A 23,003-nucleotide genomic window follows, 5' to 3' on the forward strand; every position below is an offset into this window, starting at 1 on the left:
ATGTGCTTGTATAATGTCCAAATTACAGACACGAACATTGCAACAATAATCAAACTCATTATCCTTGCCTTCCAGCAAAGTGCTCTTGAAAGTGGGCGCATGGATAACCTGTCATGGCAACATGTAATGTACAATGTCAATTACAAACATATTTATGAATTTATAGTCTGCAATTCTTCTCAATGCTGAATTTTGACCAGTCTCTCCACCTACTTGTCAAACTATGCATTTTACAATTGTGATAAAGTTGAAAAAATATTAGAGAGCTCAAACTTTTTATTTGTAATCATTTTATTCAGACTCTTGCAAAACAACAGTCCTTAAATCATTAGAAAATGCTTTCTAGTGTGTTACACTCATCTAAAACCAAATGGGAGCTTGACGTGCGTCAAACTAAATGCACACTATGAAAAATAATACATTATTACATACAGTATATTGTTCATTTTCATATGATGAACTTTTAACAAAGTCATGAAACATTACGAATAAGAAGTCACCTGTTTTCAGAGGCTGAGCCGTGATTGGTCGTTACCCGAGCCCTGAGCAACTGTGATGTCATTTTCAGTTGACAGCAGGTGGCAAAATGGCCGCCCCTTGAGCTGGATAAAAACGGGTGAAGTTTGCTGCTAAAGTCATACTACACAAAAGTAATATTAATCACAATACCATGTTTAGTCTAGTGGGACTTTTTAGGAATAACACATTTATTTATTTATATATTTAGGAACAATTGGGCCTATTATGCCACTGTATTTTGTTGTTAATCATTATGGTGGTACTTAGAGAGCCATGTGTTTTTTTTAGGGGGTAAAAAGTTTGAGAATCACTGTCATAATGTAAAAAGGCCAAACTATGGCACGAGCATTTATTATCATCCATTAAGGTAAACTGATTTAATGTTGGTGCATTTGTTTTCGCACAGATCAAGAACTGCTGGAGGATGTCATAACTGATGGCTCTTTCATCTCTCACCCAATAGTGAGTACAACTCTTCCAGTGAGAACTTATGAAAACACAGATGGAGTTTACAGGACCAAGCACAAACAACCCTATCCTTTAATTCACTATAAAAAAAAATCCACTCATTCAGTTTTCTCATTTGGCCTATTTTCCCCTTTGTGTGTAGCATTCTTAATTTCACATTCTCACTGGGAGCTCTCTCCAATATTCATGTCCTGCTGTTCACACTGCACACACTCTTTGTTGTGATCTCCAGCCTCTCTAATCAAGTACAGTGATACTGATGGATTGAATTCAAGTGCTCCTCGTTTCCTCCCACAAAGGACTGTGTGTCTTTTATGTCCTCTGTCACTCCTGAATGACAGTCTGCTCTTTGGAGTAATTTGTCTCAAATGTTCCGGGACAGACTTACTCCCATTTGTAAATGACATGTACTCCTTCAGGGCAATGTCATATTTGGGCTGCAAGGTCACTGAGATTTTTCGAGGGAAAAGCTTCAGGACACAACGGATGCATTTACATAATGGACACACATGAGTTCTGAATCTCAAGACAAACCAAAGCAAAGATTCAGAAAGAAGAAATCGAGTTGAAGTCTTAAATGTATAAGATTTGTTGATGAATTTTCTTTGTGCTTATAAAAAACACTTGGATGCTTCATTGTATTTCATCCTAATCCTAGAACTGATATTGTTTTCATTTTTACTTAGTTTCAAGGTGTTAGGCGACTGCACACGTTATCTGATGCTACCAATCTGCGCGTAAAGTGAAGCGTCGTCTTACTGAGCTGAGGGACAGCTACACTATTAATATTAATGTAGAGATGAAATCAAAATTCTCTCATATGAGGTGGTATTTGGGTATGTTTTTACTGCGACTGATCACTACATCTATCCAAAAAGCAATGTGCTGAACTTTTTTCCAGTCCCAACACACACATGAACATCCTGCCATCAGTAGCAAGCCCGCCACTAGTGTGTGCTGACGTTTGAACAAAGACATAAACCCTGGAGGAGATTGTCATGAACTTACTTTTTACACTACTCATAAAAGATGCCTGGGGAAGATGAAGTATTCTTCTGCTCTGAAAACCTTGATAGTAATAAAACACACACAGATGTGTAGTGAGCCAGAAAAGGGCAACACAGACAGGAAGTGTAGATGATGGCGCTGTCATGAATTTGGATGATGGTCTAGTTATTCTAGATTTGGAGGACTGTCCCCCCCCATGAAATTTCAAGCACTCCGTGCACAAAATGCAGAAACATAAAGTTGTTGTGTAAACAATGGTTGTCATAAGACAAAGTGAAACTACAGAAGTGATTATTGTTGCTATTGAGCACCCTCTAACATGGCTGTTTTTTTTCTATTGTCCCTTCCTCTCCATGACCGGGTTACATGTCAAACATGATATCTTAAGTTAGATATCTCGTGCATAACTTGTAATTCTTAAAACATTTAATTTTATCACAAACATATTTTAAATAGTTGTAATAATTCCCTGAAGTTGTCTCTCTCAACATACATCCAGTTACTAAAACCTTTTTTCCCAGCTAGAGGAAGTGACGAAAGAGTGAGCTACATGACTCAGCAGAAATAACATCATGTAGCTAATTGTTCTGACCATGGGTAGACCTAAGGTGAACCTCTGACATCTCACAATGTCCTTTTGGATGAAATGACAAAAAATAGCTGTTATAGTTCCAGTTCCATATTTTCTTCCACTTTTCACAACCTGTAAAGATAACATCAGGCTATCCGAATACTTTTACTCGTATTGTGTACTGCCATCAATGAACATAAATGTACAATCACACAAACTCTCTCACACAACTTTTGAATTGCTCTTTCTAAGTATTGTGGTGCAGATCGTTACCCTGCATCCTTCGAGCAAGACAGTAAAGCTCAGCCGCAATGAGACGCGCTTTAGAAATAGCTCCTAGCTTCTTTTACACTGCTGGTGTCTATAAAGTTCAACCTTGATGGAGAAAGGAGTGACGTATCAGGGTACTGGGGGGAGGGGGTGGAAAAGGCGATATAGATGCATAGAGTTTGAATTGTAAAGTTGTGAAAGAGCCTCTGGCATTCTGGATCACAATGGAGTGAGAAAATGAACCCTAAATCCTGGGGAGAATTGAAAGAGCCTGAAGGATAATGGGGAATCGAGGGACTAAGCAGGAATAGCCCCACAATCAGTGTGAAATGAACCACGTGAAACATTAATCTAGTACAGTGTTCCATTTTATGTCCTTGAACTCATGTGAAGAAAGGTTTCACTTATTCTACCACATTTAGACTGACATGCAACTTTGGGTGTATAGTGTTATGTTATGTCATTTAAAAACTGACATGGTGATATACTGCTATACGTACTTGCCACTCACCTGCTGAAATATATACTAGATGTACACTTAACAGGTAAATGCTGTAGTACAGTTTTCTCCGGGCACTCCGGTTTCCTCCCACATTCCAAAAACATGCATGGTAAGTTGATTGGATACTCTAAATTGCCCCTAGGTGTGATTGTGAGTGCGGATGTTTGTCTCTGTGTGCCCTGCGATTGGCTGGCAACCAGTTCAGGGTGTCCCCCGCCTACTGCCCAAAGACAGCTGGGATAGGCTCCAGCACGCCCCGCGACCCTTGTGAGGAGAAGCGGTACAGATAATGGATGGATGGATGGATGCTGTAGTACACAGGTGCCAAATGCAAGGATCCAACCTGCTACAACATGTTATGAGGCCCACGGAAGCCTGAAAATGTTATGAACCAAAATGACAAATCTACTTTTCATCTTTCTTTCCTGAATATATTTGAAGGGACTGGAAAACAGGAAAGTTTTATATTTCTCATTTTTAGATCATTTGTTGCAAGAATACATTTTTGTTTCTAAACTCCTTTGAAAAAAAAAAAACTACAATAACTAACTACAGTACAATAGCTTATATTCACTGACCTCTGATTTTAAAACAGTCCATAAATGTGTTGCGAAAAGAGAGGATCAAATGCATCTGAACACATGTAACAATATTTACACATTTATATGGTTTGGGTCATGTGCTCCTCTGACACATTTACCCATTGTGTTTTGGGGATTCTTATGGTCTAGTGAGTCCAAAGTTGAACTTTGAACTTCACCAAAAGAACACCACACCGACAGTGAAGCATGGTGTTGACAACCTGCATTGGGACTATTTTTCTTAGTCAAGTTCAGAGCGGAGGGATTTATGAATAGTCCTAAATAACAGTCAGTGTTAGCACAAAGCTTTCAGGCTTCTGCCAGAAAGTGTAAAAATGTCAGGAAAGGTCAACAAGAACAGCTGAACTACTCTCAGTCTTAATCAGAAGTCCTTTAAATGGTACCAGGTGTGTAGTAACTGGCATTTAACATGAGTTGGAATGTGATTGGTTAAGTCTAAACACAGCCACATCCCAGATATAAGGGGTCTGCACATTTGCACATTTTTACTTCATCCAGGGGCAGAGCTACATGGAAGCCAGGGGTGGTCATGGCCACCCCTCTGGTCATGCCCACACCGAGAAAAAAGTTTAATATTTGTGGGGGGGGGGGTTTCTGCCTTTTTCCACATTGATGAAGTATTCTTAGACCCCTTGATACTCTGCCACAAGTTATTTATATTAACTGCATACCTAAAGAACAAATACACAATTGATCTGAATGAAACCATTAAACGAATCCATTTTATGTAAACAACATTTGATTCGAAGCCACAGTCAATATCAATCTAAATCAACACTTCCACCCCATAGATAGCAAACAATATGGCTGAGAGGCCATCCACAGTCATGGTTTTATGAAATAAAATGCACACATATACAAAACTTTGCTCAACATATTCATGATACAAGCAGGCACAAAGCTGAAAAGCAGCGTTTAGAATAGTGGAGATTTCAAAGATTTTTGTGGCATTGTGCTTTTTAGATTAGATTTGAATGAATGAGCAGTATGGAAAATGGCATCTGCCGTTCGTGCCGTTCAATTGAGAATTCTAATTGGCTGTTAGCTCGTGAATCAGTGCATGAGATACAAGTAGACTATGAGATAGTACACAAAAGCAAAGCCAAGGCAAAGAAATTGGCAGTATCTCGTAAATTAAGTTCAGCAAAATGTAGATTTTTACTTAAGGCCTAGATCGACCAATCTGACGTTGACTGTTGATAAGCGTCGGGGCGTTGGATTGCGCTGTCTGATTCATGTAGCCAGAGCTGGCCAACGCCTATTTCAGGTCTGCATATTTAATCGACCCACGTGGCCCGAGTCAGCCAAACGGCGTCGAGAACGGACTTAACCTGTACCACGTCACACGCAGGTGCTGCACTCATGACACGCAGCCAGTCAGGAAAAAATAAAACAGTGTTGCGTACCTTATGGTCCCACAGACGCAATGACATGTGCCCCATACTGTTTTTATTTCACCGATCACCACGCTGTGTGTGTGTGTGTCTGTTGTTTTTGTTTGACAATTTTCTTTGTTTGGCGGCGTGTCCGCTCTTGCTAGGCACACACACACACACACACACACACACACATGCAAAGCGTGGTGATCGGTGGAATAAAAAGAATATTGGGCACGTGTCATTGCGTCTGTGGGACTGCAAGATGCACAATCAGTGGTGTTACCAGGATGCCAGGTGTGCGTGGGCATTAGTCTTACCTTGGGGGGGCAAAAAAGTGCTACAATGCTCAAGTAGGTCGAAATCCAGCGTAGGGCTACTGCACCTTACGTGTTTTGTTTTATCCTTAATTGAGATAACTGTTGTTGTGATTTGGGCTGAACATATAAAAGTTTATTTGATTTTGATTTTTGATTTGATTTGTATCCCATTCATCAGAACTACATCAATTTTTTTGGGGAAAATTGTGTATTTTCCTTTTAAACTGTCAAAATCATTATTAACTCATTCCATCCCAATGACATATTTATATGTCATTCTGAAAAAGTCTGGTACGGAATGAGTTTGAATGAATTAATCCCCCCAAAAAACAAAAAAAAGTACTTAAAAGTAACTTAAAAGTAATTTAAACTTGAGTAACTCATTACTCTAAAAAGACAGTAATATCGTAAAGAAACATATTACTTTCAAATGCAAGTACCTAGTAATATGTAATATATTACATTATGGAAGTATCTTGCCCAACACTGCCCCTCACTGAGATGTTATGCTACCTGGCCACCCCACTGAAAGATTTCTGACAATGCCCCTGACTTAAAAAAAAAGAAAAACTGTTGTACTTGTTATAGGCCACATTAATGGATACTATAAAGTTTTAATAGACTGATCTTGGTGTCATTTTTCTACATCACAAAACCTGGCATTTCAACAGGGCCTAACAGGCAACTTTTATATCCACTGGAACTGCATTGCCTCATTGATAAATACAGACCGTCTGATACTCTAGTACTACAAATAACACCTTATTCAAACCAGAAAATTTTATAATTACAAATCCATAAAACGGATGAATAAATTCATTGACAGAATTGGCCTATTTTGTTTTTTTTCCTGTTGCTGAGGTGACTAAACACAGCCAACATGTTTACCAGCCATTTTCACGTTAGTGGGATACTGTTGTCCGGCAACGTAATGACTGGGAATTTTCCCACAGCCAAAGATTTAAACTTGGCAAAGGTCAAGTGGTTCTTCATGTACAAAAAGTATTTCGTTGGTGTTTTTTTGTTTTGTTTGTTGCTTTGGACAAATGCATTGGCAAAAAATGTTTTTTTTTTATGTACGATGGATTACTTCAGTCTGTCTGAAGGACTATACTGTATGTGAACAAGCCTCTGCTATGATTAATAAATTAAAGTTGAAGTAGTTAATTCTGACATCTTACCCTATTAGCTAATTAGCAAAGCTATTCTAGAACACCATCTGCTAGTAATATAGAACTCACAATTTCAATTTGTTGCATTGTAACTTGTTCACACACTCACATTTGGCTGAGCACAAACTATTTATATGGAAAGGTATAATGCATTGCTCTTTTGTAATAAATTGTTTACACATGAAGCAGTTGGAATTTGCTTTTTAACTTAAGCTTCACAGAGTCAGTGCTTTGAGGATCCTGCAGGTGTGACTTCCCACTTGAAATAAACAAATCTGAAATTTTATTATATTCCGGAAATCTAGAATTTTGGAGCTATAATTACAATGGGGAGTGGGGACCGTCTTGCCAATTGTGCTTCATTTCTTGGGAAATGCATACAGTATGATTCACTGTTATGATGCCACATTTGGTGATTTGAGCTTCCAGCATAAACCCCTTCATGGCGCTAGAAGTCTCCAGACATACTCATGCTTTATTCATGCCCTCCCTTCACCAAATAACAGCATGTGTTGCTTTTGTCCTCCAGCCAGATGATCAGATGAGCCTTTTTGCTGTCATGCTCTATGACTTCCAGGACAGGAAGTTCTTCCCACGAGACCTCACGAGGGAGGTATCCATACAGGAAGTCAGAGATGTGGAAAACTGTCTCATCAGGTAGGGAAAGAAGATTGAGCTGGAGCCAGTCTCAGCTGACTTGGGTACAGCCTGAACAGGTCACCAGTCAATTGCAGGGCACATAGCCAGACAACCATTTACCCTCATATTCACACCTGTACAATATCTAAAGTCTACAATTAAACGAGCGTGTATGTTCTTGGAATGTAGGAGGAAGTTGGAGGACCAACAGCAAACTCCATACAGTACGACCTGAGTTGACACCTTTAATACAGGACAGCTTGACTGTGAGGCAGACGTGCTAAGCACTACTCCATCTACCTTTTTCATGAGCCTCACTAATGAGGGTCTTCCTTAGCCCACAAAGTTTGATAAAGTTGAGGTAATTGTGCTAAATTGATCCTCGGTTCACGCTCTGTAAGCCGTAACAATTAAATTGATAGCAGGACAAACCAAAACAAAGGAAAAATAGAATACAAAAAATCCTGCTGACTAACAAGCAGACAAACCAATAAACAGCAATCAAAATGACACAGTGCTGCCTTGATTTAGGTCACAATTTAAGAATTGTTCGAATTACAATCACTTGGTCAATTATTTTTTGCTGTCAACATTTAAATAACAAGTGAGCTAGTAAAGTGAAAAAGAAAACCAGACCCGCAGTCCCAATACAGTTTCAGACGTTTATTGAACAAGAACAGTCAAACCCGAAACAGGCATATACTAAATTAAAAAACTTTCAAGTAGCACTAGTACGTGGTAAATGGCCAACACTAGCTGGAGTTGAAGCTCCTGGGATCACTCAGGAGGTCATACGTCAGCACACAAATACTACAATGTGTGTGGGTGAGAGCCTTTTGGCCTCATTCATTATACTTCATTAAACCATTTTTTTTGCATTCTCTTTCATTATGTTTGAAATGAACAAAAATTAATATGAAAGACAGTTTGTCTACTTCAATTCGAGTTGTTAACTTACCATTTTGATTTGCACTCATTTAAAGCGGAAGTCAACCCAAACATATTTTTTTCAAGAATATGTTCCCAGCAGGCCCACTAGGTGAAACACGGCATTCTGATTAATTTTGCGTTTGTGGAATATAAGTTAAGCAGCAAAATGCACTAGTTTTTAGCCATCTCTGCGGGCGGCCATTTTATCTTCTGTCGACTGAAAATGACATCACAACTGCAACGACCAATCACGGCTCGGATTCAGAAACCAGGTCAGCCGTGATTGGGCATTGTGAGCAGATGTCATTTTCAATTTCATAACATTCTACCAAACAAGTGTGGCGAAAAACACAAGTCATCAGTCAGATCACAACAATAATGGAAACAATTATGTGGCTTTATCAATTTGACTTTCCATGTTTCATGAAAGAATGATATGTAAACATGCGGACGTCTTCTACACGGACACTTCTTATAAGCACTGAACTTATCAGATTCAACCAAATGTACATACTTATACAAAACAATGCTTTTTTTTTCCCGCCCAAATTGCATCCTTTGCAATTCGAAAATTGCATTCTACTGCTTTGTAATGTTGATTTGACTTCAGTTAATTATTCAATAAGAAAAAAATAACTATAACTGAACACTGTTGTTGTTTTCAGGCGGAAAATAAAGCTGGAAGCCTCACTGGCCCGATATAGAATCAAACATGACCTTTCATCTCTTGACTGCTTTCTGCCTGAGAGTGTGAAGGTGAAGCAGGAGAGATCCAACAGGCTGCCACTTTATGCATGGGTCAACACTTTGAGGAGCAGGTCAGCACGCATGTGCACACACGCACACATACACTAATACGCAACCTTTACACACTACGCGCACACATTGAAGAGATGAGTACTCATGCACTACGTAACTCTCCTTTTGCCACTGCATGCAGACTTTCGAGTTTGGTAGTGCTTTCTTATATTTTATAGCCCAGGTGCCCAGCTGACACCCAATTAAACTGTGTGCGTGTGTGTGGGAGAGTGCATGTGGTAGTGTTACAATATAAGGTGTCTTCTGGACAGGGCTGATTCACTCAGGTGTAAATCGTGCCACTGAGGACAGATTCAATCAGCAACTACCCTCAGCCAGTTCTGTGATCGGAAAGGTCACACCTGGGATGTGTGCCAATATCTGTGTGTGTGTGTGTGTCTACTGATATTTTTGACAGCACATAAGACAGATATAAAGTCCTTTTAAAAGGCCACACTGCATTTCTATTGTCTTATATATCAATCCAGAATTAGAGGACAATTTAGGCACCGACATATTTGAAAAGTGTATGGTGGCAATGGACTCATCTCAACTCACCTCTCACAACAAGTTTGGCAGATAATAAACAATTTGTCCACCCAAAAATAGCAAAAAAGCTTCAAGATGTTCAACTGGCACTCCCAGTTGAAGTTCATTGCAAATTAAACATAAAACAAATAACATTATATGTGTATTTACAACACGCTAACAAATAGAATCTAAAGTTTTTTTTAAACAAATAATATTTGAACACAAATGGTGTAGCAACACAAACAGATAAAATAATAATACTCACAGGCATATATACTTTATCACGTGTGAAGAATGGTTACTATTACTACAGCACACCGAGTCTCTTGGAATAGTTGTGGAAGTCTTTATGACAGTTTTATACTGCTGCCCAGTGCAACACATTACATTACACATTTTCTTGTATGTTTTTTTGGGGGAGGCTGGAATGGATTAACGGTTTTGGAGTGGGGGAATGACCCATAGCGTGTATTCTCACTTCCACCATCCACCTTTTCCTCACCCACCTATACCTCACTTCCAGTCTGGAGGAGGTCCAAAGTGCGCTGACCAGTGCGGGCCTCTCCCAGGTGAATTCAGTCAGGCAGTTGGAGGGGCAGACCTTCTGCCAGGATCCTGACTGTGAGGATTTGCTGGTATTCCCTGCTCGAATGAAAGCGAGGCTGGATTCCACCAAGTTGCTTCACAACCGCAAACTCATCATGCAGGTTCAGTGCACGCTTGCACACACACACGCACCCCCACACGCACCCACACACACACACACACACACACACACACACACACACAAACAGAGGACTGGCATCAATGTCCTCTGATATTTATAGCTTATGTCTCAAACTGATTACAAAGCGGCATGCAATCCCTCATGCCAACCAAGATGAGTTTGCCCGGAAACTACCGTAATATTTCATATCACTTGCTCACATCATATCATGCTTCAATATGAGCCCTAACAAATCTTCTGTCACATGCTTGTGCTTCACTACAATACAGCTGTTTCATTCCCAACATTTAGCAATTTCTCAACTACAAAAAAACAATTAATCATTAAGATTTGTTGTGTGATGATTCTCCATCATGTTTTCTGTCCAAGTCTGTCTTTCTTTTGAAATGTCCATTTTCTATTATTTTCAATCTGTAACTGTCGTCAAAGTGATTCATAAATATGATTTGAAATATCAAATGGCTCATGAGCACCTCCTAATTTGGCTTTTTTTCCTAGTCCCATTTTGTCGATATGTGGTCCCCGTAATTGTTAAAAATTTTGCTTGATTACAGAGTTGTTTGGAGTAGTAATAATTATGCTCTGAAGCTGTAACCCCGTTACCAATATTTTAGTCAATTAGAGGAAGAAAAAAAGTGTGCTACATGACGCAACAGAAATTACATGATCAAGCTAATTGCTCTAACCACGTGTAATTGTTCATATTTCAGCTGAGATGGAGTGTTTCACCCATACCAAGTCAACCTTGTTATTATCAAAAAAAAAGACATAGCACTATCAATGGTTTTCTTTTTTATTTGTATGTAGCCAAGTTTGTTCTTAACAAGTTGGCAAAGCAGCTATTGCAGCAAACATGTACTTATAGGCATAAACGCTAACATTTGCACCTGTTTCTCTAGACAGTAAAACAGTACTAAAATTGAATTAGTTTTCAAATAAAATTTACTTGAATTCTGTAGGGTTTATTCAGCAATGTTTATGAAATACATGTTTTTCAAGTGGTGGCATGGTGGCCATCTGCTTAGCACGTCCGGTTAGCATGTCTGCCTCACACTGCAGAGGTTGTGGGTTCAAATCTGGGCTCTGGCCTTCCTGTGTGGAGTTTGCATGTTCTCCCAGTGCCTGCGTGGGTTTTCTCCGAGGGCTCTGGTTTCCTCCCACATTCCACATTGTGAGTGTGAAGGGTTGTTTGTCTATGTGTGCCCTGTTGTGTTTTTCAACTGCCTATACTGTATATCTGCGCCAAACACATCAAAACACAGGTATATGATGACGTATAAAATAAAAAGTGTACTGTTGAAGGTTAAGCTGTATAAATCAAATTACATGATGGTTTCTTTCGAACCCCCAAAATATATGTATAAAATAAAAGTTTATTTTTAACAAAAAGTCGGTGCCTAAATTGTCTTCCAATTCTGGAATGAGCCGCAGTTATAATCCGACTCTCTTTTACTGTTTGAATTCCACTTTAATAGAGTTTTCCTGTTTATTTGTTTTACCTTTACAGGCTATGGCTGCAAACCCGTTTTCTTCCTCATGTCTCATTTGTTCTCTGTTTGTTTGCAGGATAAGTCTTGCTGCCTGGCCCCGAAGGTGGCGATCTCCCTGCTACCAGATGACGGTGACGTCCTCATAGTGGGCAGTTTCTCCGGCCTCACTGTCTCCCACACCGCCTCACTCATTGAGGAGAAACATAAAGCCAATGACAACAAGTCCAGAGTCCTTGCTTGTGTCAGCGGTCTTACAGATGCTCAGAGGGAAGCGATGCAGCAAGTCATCGTCCACATGGGCTGCAGAAGTAGGCACGACCATGGCTCTCTTAACAGCAGTTTGGTGCTAAGTCCTTAAATTTTCCTAATCAAATGATTCTTGCCAAGAGCATATTGGCTTCTTGATTACACAAATTGTTTGGCCTCGTTATTCTGGTATTAAGTCCATTAAGACCATTCTTGGACTCTGATGACCTTCATTATGCAAATAAGGTTACATTCGGAATAAGCGATAATTAAATTAAGGATGTGGGTGGAGTTTACAATATTAGTAGCATTAAGGAAGTCATAAGCACACAAAATGAAAACTCATACCGTAAATGTAAATAATAAATAATACCTCTCTCACACAAATTAAGTCTAATGAAAGGAAGTTAAAAAAACAAGCAAACAACAACAACTAAAAAAATAAATCTAAATTATTTGCATTCTGTAGATATTGCTCATTGGCCGTAAATATAGATAATGTACATTTCAATATATTGTTTTATTGTGTTAAATAGTTCTGACATACAAAATATTGTTGAATCTCTTTATTTTAGCTTTTAATATCCTGAGATGACAAAGGTTCTGATTTACTAAGATACCAAAACAGCAGCTGAATTACATGTTCTCTTTGACAGATTTCATACTGTTTCTGAGTGTGTTGCACATTCAAAATGGCATCTTAATGGCCAATAGGTGTGAGAGTGGTAAAGACCTCCCTTATTGCACTTGAAGGACCTCTGTTGATTTTCATCATGAAAAAATTGGGAGTGTGCCACAAGCTCAAACTTACATTTGAAGTGACCTTATTGGAAGTATTAGTGGAAAAGACATATTAACCCTGGATATTCCACATTTGCTATGAAGCCCTTTTTGATTGACACTGAGCTTTCACATGCAAAATGTGTGCTTCAGATGAACTCCTGTCTGAGGTGCGTACAAGTTGCATAGGAGTGCAGTCTGTCTCTCTGATCATTTTTAGGGAAGCCAATAACCAAATAAAAGCCATGTTTTCTTTGATTTAACATATCCCGAGTGCGTGGCAATTGGATGTAACTGCTCATCCAGTGTAATCTTGGAATGGCATAACTGAAAATTGGTCCTTGAGTGGCAAGGAAAAGCAAAATAAAAATGAGGCATGATTCCTTCTTGTGAATGGCTCCAAATTAAAATATGAATTGCGATGCTATTGCAGCTGTTTGGCAGACTCAATTTTGGGTGTGACCTGTTAATAGATCGGCTCCCACACAACTACAGTTTTAATAAATAAATAAGGCCCTATATGTCCCTGTGCTCTCTGCCTGGTGCTTAGATGTGAAGCTGATAAACGAGGTGTTCCAGTCTCTCACGAGTGGTGACAAGCGTCTTGCAAAAGTGCGTCTTATCCTGTTGACTCCCAACTGCTCCTTGTCTGCAGTCAGCAATCCTCTTGAATTCATGCTGCAAGAGAACAGAGGTACTTTGGAGTGTGCAGATGTGTTCTTCGTAAACCAGGGCTTTGTCCGAAAAGCCACCCTTATCCCCTAACCACTCATTCATTATACTGTATACTCACATAGTAGTTCCCTACTCGTTCTCATTTTCTCCTCATTCTGTTTGGCGATTCGGACAGCCAGCGACAGTAACTACTTTCTCCTCACCGCATATCACATGACGTCTGTAGTCGTCATGAAGCACCAGAGCACATAAAGATCTCTGATGATCTATTGTGAATAAAAGAGATTTATTAGAAACTATGTTTTATTTCCTTTGTTGCACATATTTTCTATTAAATAAAATGAATGAATGATTTCCATGGTGAACAGTTACTGTATCGCTTTGATATTCGAGTCTGCGCCATGTTGCATTGTGGTCTATATCAACCTGTAGAGTGACCATCGATGCTCACTACTTTTCAAAGTGCATTGGAAGGAATATGGAGTGCAATGCATTTGTTCTTTTGGACATTTGGACACCCCTACAAAATGGCATTACCCCTTAAGCGTGCACTTTACAGGGAATAGTGTGCAAATTCGGACACAACCCAGATCATACTGAACCGAAAAAGTAATTTTGTGTGTTCGTCATATCCAGACGCCGGCTTGCTGCAGGAATTATCCCAGGATTCTGTGGCCCAGAGCAAGCTGGAAGCTCTGATAGCACAGCAGAGGGAAGATATTGATCATGCATTAAAGTGTGAGTGTCATCAACCGCTTGTTATCATGCTGAGACACACACACTGACACAAAGGCACCACATGCATAAACTCTGCGTGGAGCCTTGCTGACCTCCCTGACTGCGCGCCTAATTATCTAATCTCATACTAATAGAGCAGGCATATGCTGTCCATGGGAGATTGCCTGTCTTTAATTAGATGTGCTAATGTTGGTCAACATACATGTTTCAAATACGCTTGCCATTGCACAATCTAATGCCAATGCAAGAGCTGTATCAAAAAATGCCACTCTGCGTGACACTGTAAGGGTGGTATTGATTTAACAACGTGTTTGTTGCTGTGGTTGTAGGGCATTTATTATATCAGAAAGTTCTTTCATCTTGCAGACAGCAAAGGAAATCAAAAGAGACTTAAGGGCAAGAATTAATTCTATTTTGCTGTGATTCTGCGTCAGCGCAAGTTCTTACATAGTAGGGGGGGGGGGGGGGACTCATGCCAGCAGAGGTGGGCATGTCGTCAATTCGTCCCGTGCCCGTCGGACTCCCGTTTTGCTGACGGAAAAACGCGGGGTGGTGCCTACATTGAGGTTGCTTCGAGCGGTGTATAGAGGCTCCTTCTCCTCTGAGAGGAAAAACAAAAAAAAAAGCTGGAACATTGTTAGTCAAAGCACTTTACAATACAATAAATAAAACAAAAACAATAGAAGGCTGTGGTACATGTATTAATAAATATAGACATAAATAATATATAAATTATAAATAAAATAATATGATAAATAAATAAAGCCAATAAACGGACATAAGCCCTAGCTGTTATGAAATGCGCTTTATAAATAAAATTGTATTATTGTATTGTAATGTGGTGAACTGTGGTGCTAAATCTCCAATTTTTCCAATTTTTAGGTTGGCCCGGCGGGTAAGGGAAGCTGGCTGTGTTGTCCCACAGACCGCAATGGCATTGTCCCAAATTGTAATTATTTCACCAATCACAATGCTGTGTGTGTGTGTCTGATGTTGTTGGTTTTTTTTTTTTTAACTTTATTTGGCTGTCTGCCTGTGCTTAACCAGCGTATGACGTAGTAAGTAGTACATTGTTGATGACGATTGGCTTTCGCCGCCGGCGGAAAACTGATGGGTGACTGACGGCCCTAAAACAGCCGTGACGTCCTGTAATTTAGCGATGACGGAAACGTGGTTAAAATAACGATGGCGAAGTGACGGACCGACGATAACGGACTGGTCACTGGCAAATGACTAATGTGTAATTTACTGAGGTGCTCACAACTGCTGTTAACCTTGTAACCATTTTTTTACTGACGGGCCTAAAATAGTGGTGACAAACTGTAATTCAGCGATGACACAAGTGCGGTTAAAATAACGATGACGGGGTGTCATACTGACAATGATGGACTGGGTCGGCTTGAAATAATGACAGACTAAAGATGATGGACAGGTGGCTCAGCCTCTGGCAAATGACGAATGACAGACCGACAAAATTTACTGACCCGCCCACCTCTGCATGCCGGACTTAAAAGTGTGTTACTAGGCACAGTTTTTGACACAGGCCCCAAAAACAGGAAAACTGAAAAACTGCTATATCGCCACAACTGAGGGCTAGCATTGTTATGCTTTGCGCGTTTTCAGCAAACATTTTCAAACGTGTATAATATATTAAGAAAGACATTTCTGAATTTACTTTACAGGGTCTTTAACAAAATGAGTTTTATATCCCATTCATTTCAGTGCATCTGGCCCATGCTCAATTGATACATTCAGATCGTTTTGTTTGTGTCAGTAATAAGGCAGGTGGGGGTCTTTTCTTTTGTGGCAATGAAAGCAGCTACTCTCATCATGTTGCCATCAATTGGCCCACCCAAACATTTCTGCTAGTGTAGATATTTTCTAATGGGGCTGTTAATTAATGCTCAGTGTTTATTGAGTGCCTCGGTCCAGTAGAGTCTGTGGTCTCATTTCAATGTGTCATGCTCAAACACCCGCTTCCATACTGCCCTAATGTCTTTCTGAACACAAATGTCCAAATGTTTCCATCACGCATTTGAGGTTTTTATGTCCTTTCAAATATACAGAATAGACTTGGTTAAATGAAAGAAGGACTGCTGTCGTTTAGAAACTTAATTGGATAATATCCTGATGAGTTTCTCCAAATGGAGGCTTGATGATGAAGAGACAACAACATTTGGTGTCGTGTTTTATTTGGACATTAAATACATTGCCACACTTGCGATAGGAGAGCCTTTTTTACATACGAGCCGTCACTTGGTCATGTTTTTGTCTTGAGATACGAACTAAAAATTCTCTGTGATTTGCTGAAAACTTTTTCGCTTTTTTGTGCTTATGCGTCATCTGGTGCCATATTGTTGTCAAAGAACTAAGTTGAAGTGAGCTGAGGAATTTCATTCAGACACAAGTAGTGCTTTGCTGCCATCTCGTGGCATCTATAGGAGATTAAATTTTTTTTGGAGGGAATGTCAGTGGCTCGCAGATTTTCTCTTTTCTCGGCAGGGGGGTGTAAAAAAAACCACCCCCATTCGAGTCACAGAACAAATCCACACCCCTCACTATTTTCCAGAGGTAGATATTTTGCCACAGTTTCATCAAAGCTCCTAAAAGGCAAACGCGAGGCCGTGGGAGTGTGCTCGTGATTGCATAGCACATGATTGACATCGCGTCAGTCACACCTCCTGTTTCTGATTGATTGTTTTAGCATAAGTGTGATGGTTGATCAAAATCATACTGGAGGTACGAGATGGGGCCAGAAAGGGCTGATTGTCTTTCACCGATCATTTCACTTATATACTCCTGTCTGGTTATAATAAAGTATGTAGTATTTTTTTTTTGCGAACCCTCCCCTAAAATAATGCTGACACACTCATTATACAATCCATGCATTCCAGTGAATGCATTCAACCTTGTCCACCCATTGGCCTAATGTGCACAATTAATGTTCAGTATACTGTTGTTGTATTTTTATAGTTCCCAAAGTTTTGGCGGTTGTTTACACAACCTGCTCATCACACCCAGAGGAGAATGAGGAGGTGGTGACCAGAGCCATCGAGCAAGCCAACGTGATGCCGCAGCAGGAATGGCGGCTACGAAAAAACGAGTTGAGGTCAGTCTCAGTTCGCGAGCCGACTCTCTGTATGTGTTGCCGTCTCTCTCCCTCAGAGAGTGTTTGCTCTGCTGTCAGCCTGCTGAGGTCTTTGCCTCCCTCCAGGTAGACTTCTGTCAAAATCTCGTAACACCTCCAGCATGAACTGAAAGATGCAGCAGCATGCTTTTTGAGTGCTGTGAAAAGCGCGGAATACAGAGCTCCGGTCGGATTAAATTTATTTAAAATATGATTACACTATATATAGTGTACATATATATACACATATATATATATATATATATATATATATATATATATATATATATATATAGGTTTGCAGAACATAAATGCAGACATTTTCTTCCTTGTAGACAGACTCTTCTCTGGAGTTAGCTGTCTTTTGCGGGAAATGCCCGAGGCTACATTGATTTAAAAACAACTTGTTTTTTTAATACATTCAACTGACTTTCTACACATAAACAGCATCCCTGCAGAACCCAAAAAGAAGAGATTCTTTTGCTCAGCAGTACTTTTAACCAACTGCATCTCCCTGTCATGTGGTCTGATTTGAAAGCCGTGAGAGCATATACTTGATTCATCTTAAGGTCCATATACTAGTACGCTCTTTGTCCTTACCTGTTCAACGACAGTGTCTTATATGTAATGTTTTTTTTCCACTACTGCCTTTTCTACTATATGACATATATGCACTACTTTGGCATACTAGTCGGATAGCTACATGTCACTAGTGAGCCAAAACTGTTCACTTGTTAACATCTGTGCACTACTAGCATTGCTCTTGAAGCGCTAAATGTTAACTAGTAGAATTTTATGATATCCCGAAAGGTCTAAGTAGCATACAGTTGTCTAACTACTGTACAGTTTTGCCTCACTAGTGCACAGTAAATTTCGTAGAGTACATTTTAGTCTCAAAAGATTATATTTGGTACCAGTCCAACCAAAGAAAAATGTACACTTGGAAGAGAATAATATTCAGTGTAAATTTTATACAGAAAAACATTGGGAGAGTTATTTACTTGAAAAAATAAAACTATTAAACATTTTTCACTCAGAAATTCGAAGTAAATTTTACAAGGAGAGTTTTTCAGTCAATTTTACATGCACTGTATTAGTTTATTAAAAAAAAAAAATCATATATGGGTTGAGCAACATACCAACAAAATTCAGGTTGGGAAATGGCCAAATACAGTCTTTTTAGAGTAAAATGTACTCTAAGTAATTTACTATGTATCATGTATTTGCCCTACTGTATTTGCCAGTTGACATCTGTGTGCTACTAGTACTATTGGTGAAGCGCTAGGTGTTAATTAGTAGAATTTTGGATTGTCAATAGTAGTACAAATAGTTGTAGTTGTAATTATCAACAGGTACTAGTACTAGTAGACACTTTGTCCCCATTAGTAAGTAATTTAGCACACTATTAAGACTAGAATGCACTAGTAGAATGACTGTGTCTGACTGGTAATGTTTTTTCCCACTACTGTATGACATTTCTGATCTTTGTGTACTAGCAGTAGAACAATTTACCGGTACTCTCCAAAACTACTAGTAGGCATTTTGTTTTTTACCACTCTATGACACATACTGTACTTGTTTGGCCTTGTAGTGTAACTAGTGCAGCAAAGTAGTTTACTAGTAAGGTTTAATTGCATTTTAATAGTCCATAAGTGGCAGTAGTCATTGAAAAAAAATGTGCTAGTATGTCACAGTCATTCAACTAGTGCATTGACTTGTCTGACTCGTGAGGACAAAGTGTATACTAATACTCGGACCTTAAACTGATATCAAGAATATTGAATAAATGCTCAAATTGCTTTCCATAGCTCAATCTACATTAAAAAAAAGCTCACAATGTAGTTTTATTCAGAATACACTTTGAGCAGATGTTGTTTTTGTTTTTTTGCAGCGTTGTGCTGAATGTAGTTTTATTGAAGTATAAAGCTCCTACTTTTAACATTTAACTACCCCTCCTGTCTTTGTGTTTACTCCATCAAGACAAATCCAAGCCTTGTATAATTCGCCAGACCGTGCAGGAGGTCGTGAAATGCAAAAAGAAAACAACTCCTTCTTCAGGGTGGAACCCTCTGAACTGAGTAATGGCTGCTTCTTGGCTGTTCTCATCAGAGAGGTGAAAATAAAGGTAAAGGTCTTTTCGAATATAATACAATGCCTTTTGTCACTATTCACATACAGTATGTACAATGAGATTGAAAGCAGCTCCTTTTCCAGTGGAAACGTATGTAAAGTTTGATAAATAAAATAAGTTAAAATAAATAGATTGAAAAAATATACATAAGGTATTTAGAGCAGAACGTTTTAAATGCCCCATGAGGGGCAAGCCATGAATTGATTATGAACTTTAACTTAAATCAACATGATTCAAGCTTGGTGGCATCTGATGCTTCAACACTGTTTCTAATCCATAAAACAGCTTTTATGGTAAGGAATCATTTCACTTTACTAGTAACACCCTCCAGAGAGTAGAAATTGCTTAACATTAATTTAGATCAAACACTGGAATGATGAAGGATGAATCAGGAATAACGATACAGTTTTTCCAGTTTCCTGCTATAAGAAATGTGCATATATGAAGAGAAACGCAGGCAATTAATTAACCCTTACATAGTGTTCATGTCAAATTCGGCCAATTTATGACACTTAATAGCTATAATATTACCATAAAAATCTATCTTTTACTCTGAAATTTCCTGACTTTTTCTAAAGTGACCCGAAATACAGATAGTGAACAATTTAAAGAAAGAGGCTTGAAGGTATTATCAAACTAAACATTAAAGAAATAGACTTACTCATTGTATATTCAAAACAACCACATAACGAAAGTCCTCTAACGTAATGTGTGCACCAAAGCAAAACACCATAGATGGCTTGACAAAACTAGCGGCGATGTTGCAGTAGTTGTAACCCTTTAAGCGACATACATGCTCACAAATGTTGCAGCAACACATGTAGATGGACAACATAATACTCACAGGCATATATTCAGGGGTGCACATTATTTTTTTCATGCGGTACTCGCATGAGTACCACGAGATTGTCTTTAGTACTCACTAGTGGTCCACCCGATCACGTTAAGTCACAGATCGGATCGGTCATGGATTTTGAGTCACGGATCGGATTGTTTTTTTGTATGAGCAAAAAAAAGAAAAAAAAAAAACTAAATAGAACTTTTTCTTCATTTATTTAATATCTAATCTAATATGGCCGTTTAGGATTTAAGAACACAATTTAATGCAATTTTGTAAGTGGTACAGTGTATACATTTCAAGGTATCCTGCCAGACATTTTGCGCTGGCAGGCGTTTTCTTGCAATTAGTAGGCAAACGTGTTACAAATTGAATGAAGACAAAGTTTTATTTTTATTTTTTTCGTAATGAAAATACTTGAAGTGCAATTTAAGGCACCTTTCTTAAAACATGCACAGCACATTAAATAATAGTTAAAGATACCAGCTGCTAGCCACGAAACTTGTGCCATCAATGCCTTACAATGACAGCGTAATTAACCAGCGGTTTGTTCATGTTATAAATTAGCGACTGAAAATGATTTCGAGACAGCGTTGTGTTGGTGTTAGCAGCAGGCATTAAAACTGCTGAATACGTCGAAAACAGAAGTCAAGTTAGCCGTTACGCTACCACGTGGGCCAACTTCAAAGTAAAAGTTCACTAAGGCTGTTGCATTGGCATTAATGATTCATTGCAAAACGCTCTTGTACATGCAACTTACGTGATCTTGTGGGTAAGTTGATCTGCAGAATGCAGACTAACCACATTGCCTGTGAACGCGCACAGTTTTTCTCACCAACCATTCTGCGGATCGGCTCATGCTGAACCGATGCTTGATCACTGTATTTATTATGTTACAATTTGTAACGGTGTTCGACGGGTAGATTGAAACAGTCCCAGAACTGTGTTTTCACCACATTTGCACAGGTTCCCACAGAAACATGCAACTGGTCTCTGAAGGGTCATGCAGGAATGTCTTAAGAGAGAAAGAATCTGCGTATTATTATTGATATTATGAATGTGTTTTGGTGTTGGCATTAAGGGAGCATCATTTATCAATATGAGGTGGGATTCAGTTGTCCAGGTTCAATCAGAGAGGAGAGGGAGATGTGTGAAGGTGGATTATTCCTGCCAAGAGCGGAGGGGAAATAAAGTACCAAAGGCTGGAAGAGGTCATTGTCCCGATAGCTTCGTGCAGCACAATCACGTATATGGGGATGGGAGGATGTAATGAGAGAAATGATAGTGAGGGAGGCTGAAGCATGTCTTTGAGTTGATCATTTGAGACATTAATGCGTAGTGGAAAGAATGCTGTGATCTCCAATTAGTTTCTGAGAGTCTGATCAAGCTTTCATTTGATCAATACCGGTAATTGAGTGTTTATCGATACTCTCCTTGCCTCATAAAGCCACTCTTGTCATCCTGTTTAAGACAAAATCAATTTCTGCATATTAACTTTTTAATCCTGATATGACTCAGGCCGTGCACTGGGCATCATTTGAAATCCTTTTGTTTTGATGCTTATATTTGAACAAATCTCAACAGCTCAGACTGGCAGTTGTTCTAATGTGAGATCTCATTTCATTGTATTGCAGCCGCAAAAATATTGGGGCCTGAATGAAACTTTTTACCAATATGGATTCTAATCATTGCTATTTCGCCAAGAGGTGTTGTTTGGATTTTTTGTTCCAATGTTGGTGCAAATATAGCTACAACTACAGATAAAACAATTCACTTTCTATTATTTGTGGCACAATAGAACCATCCATGATCCAAGAACACAAATGGTTGATTCCTGTCATCTGTTTTTATAATGTGACTGAGTGAGTAGCCTGTTAACTAAACCAAAAGAAAAACAACACAGACAATTTTTTTTTTAAATACAAAATTAAAAGGTTTAGATATTGAACATCTGTTCTAAAAAGAGGCTTCATGTTGTTTAATGTCACTCCCACTTGACGTTTACTGTCAAACTAAACATCAAACAAAGACAATTACATGTGTATTCCAAACAACCACAAAGCTTTCCTTGCCTTGGAAAAGTCAGTTTAGCTTAATGCAAACAATGAAAAATGGCAAAGACAACACATGTAGACAGATACCTGTACTATAACAATACTCACTGGCGTATATTCTTTAGCCTCTGTGAAAAATGACTAATATTACTGTGGCTAACTAAAAAGTAAGTCCGCACAATGCCCAATAAACTGAAGCAAAAAAAAAACCTCTTATAAAACTTATAAAAATCAGTTTAATACTTTACATTCTATTTGTTTATATCATTACTTTACATTTTTATAGTAAAGTACAATATTATAGACTGCAATTTTTCCTGTCGAAAACAGCTTTATCAATAACGTTGCTGTTTTCTTTAACATAATGAATTACTGGAATTTACATTCATTTCAATTTTAGTAAAATTGGCATTTTACTCAAAATTCCCAGTGCGCCTTTTTGTCCGGCCAGATCAAATAGTCACCTATAGGCCGGGCCGCCTATCATTTCA

The 23,003-nt window shown here is 38.8% G+C and overlaps 1 protein-coding gene across 1 annotated transcript in view; it reads left to right on the plus strand.

Moving 5' to 3' along the window:
• The first annotated feature begins 589 nt into the window (after nucleotides 1-589).
• LOC147151823 (protein NSUN7) overlaps nucleotides 590-23,003 on the plus strand; it is a 29,614-nt gene continuing 7,200 nt past the window's right edge. The window contains exons 1-10 of the mRNA XM_086023715.1: nucleotides 590-650; nucleotides 926-981; nucleotides 7,338-7,465; nucleotides 9,043-9,195; nucleotides 10,230-10,413; nucleotides 12,000-12,231; nucleotides 13,500-13,643; nucleotides 14,261-14,362; nucleotides 17,336-17,471; nucleotides 19,470-19,614. Of these exons, the coding sequence (XP_085879841.1) occupies nucleotides 7,350-7,465; nucleotides 9,043-9,195; nucleotides 10,230-10,413; nucleotides 12,000-12,231; nucleotides 13,500-13,643; nucleotides 14,261-14,362; nucleotides 17,336-17,471; nucleotides 19,470-19,614 (1,212 nt within the window). The 5' untranslated portion in view covers nucleotides 590-650; nucleotides 926-981; nucleotides 7,338-7,349. The remainder of the gene's footprint in view (nucleotides 651-925; nucleotides 982-7,337; nucleotides 7,466-9,042; nucleotides 9,196-10,229; nucleotides 10,414-11,999; nucleotides 12,232-13,499; nucleotides 13,644-14,260; nucleotides 14,363-17,335; nucleotides 17,472-19,469; nucleotides 19,615-23,003) is intronic.

Source organism: Filicampus tigris, chromosome 2 (assembly GCF_054856515.1).
Source record: "Filicampus tigris isolate MCC_2025a chromosome 2, RoL_Ftig_1.0, whole genome shotgun sequence".
NCBI lineage: Eukaryota > Metazoa > Chordata > Actinopteri > Syngnathiformes > Syngnathidae > Filicampus > Filicampus tigris.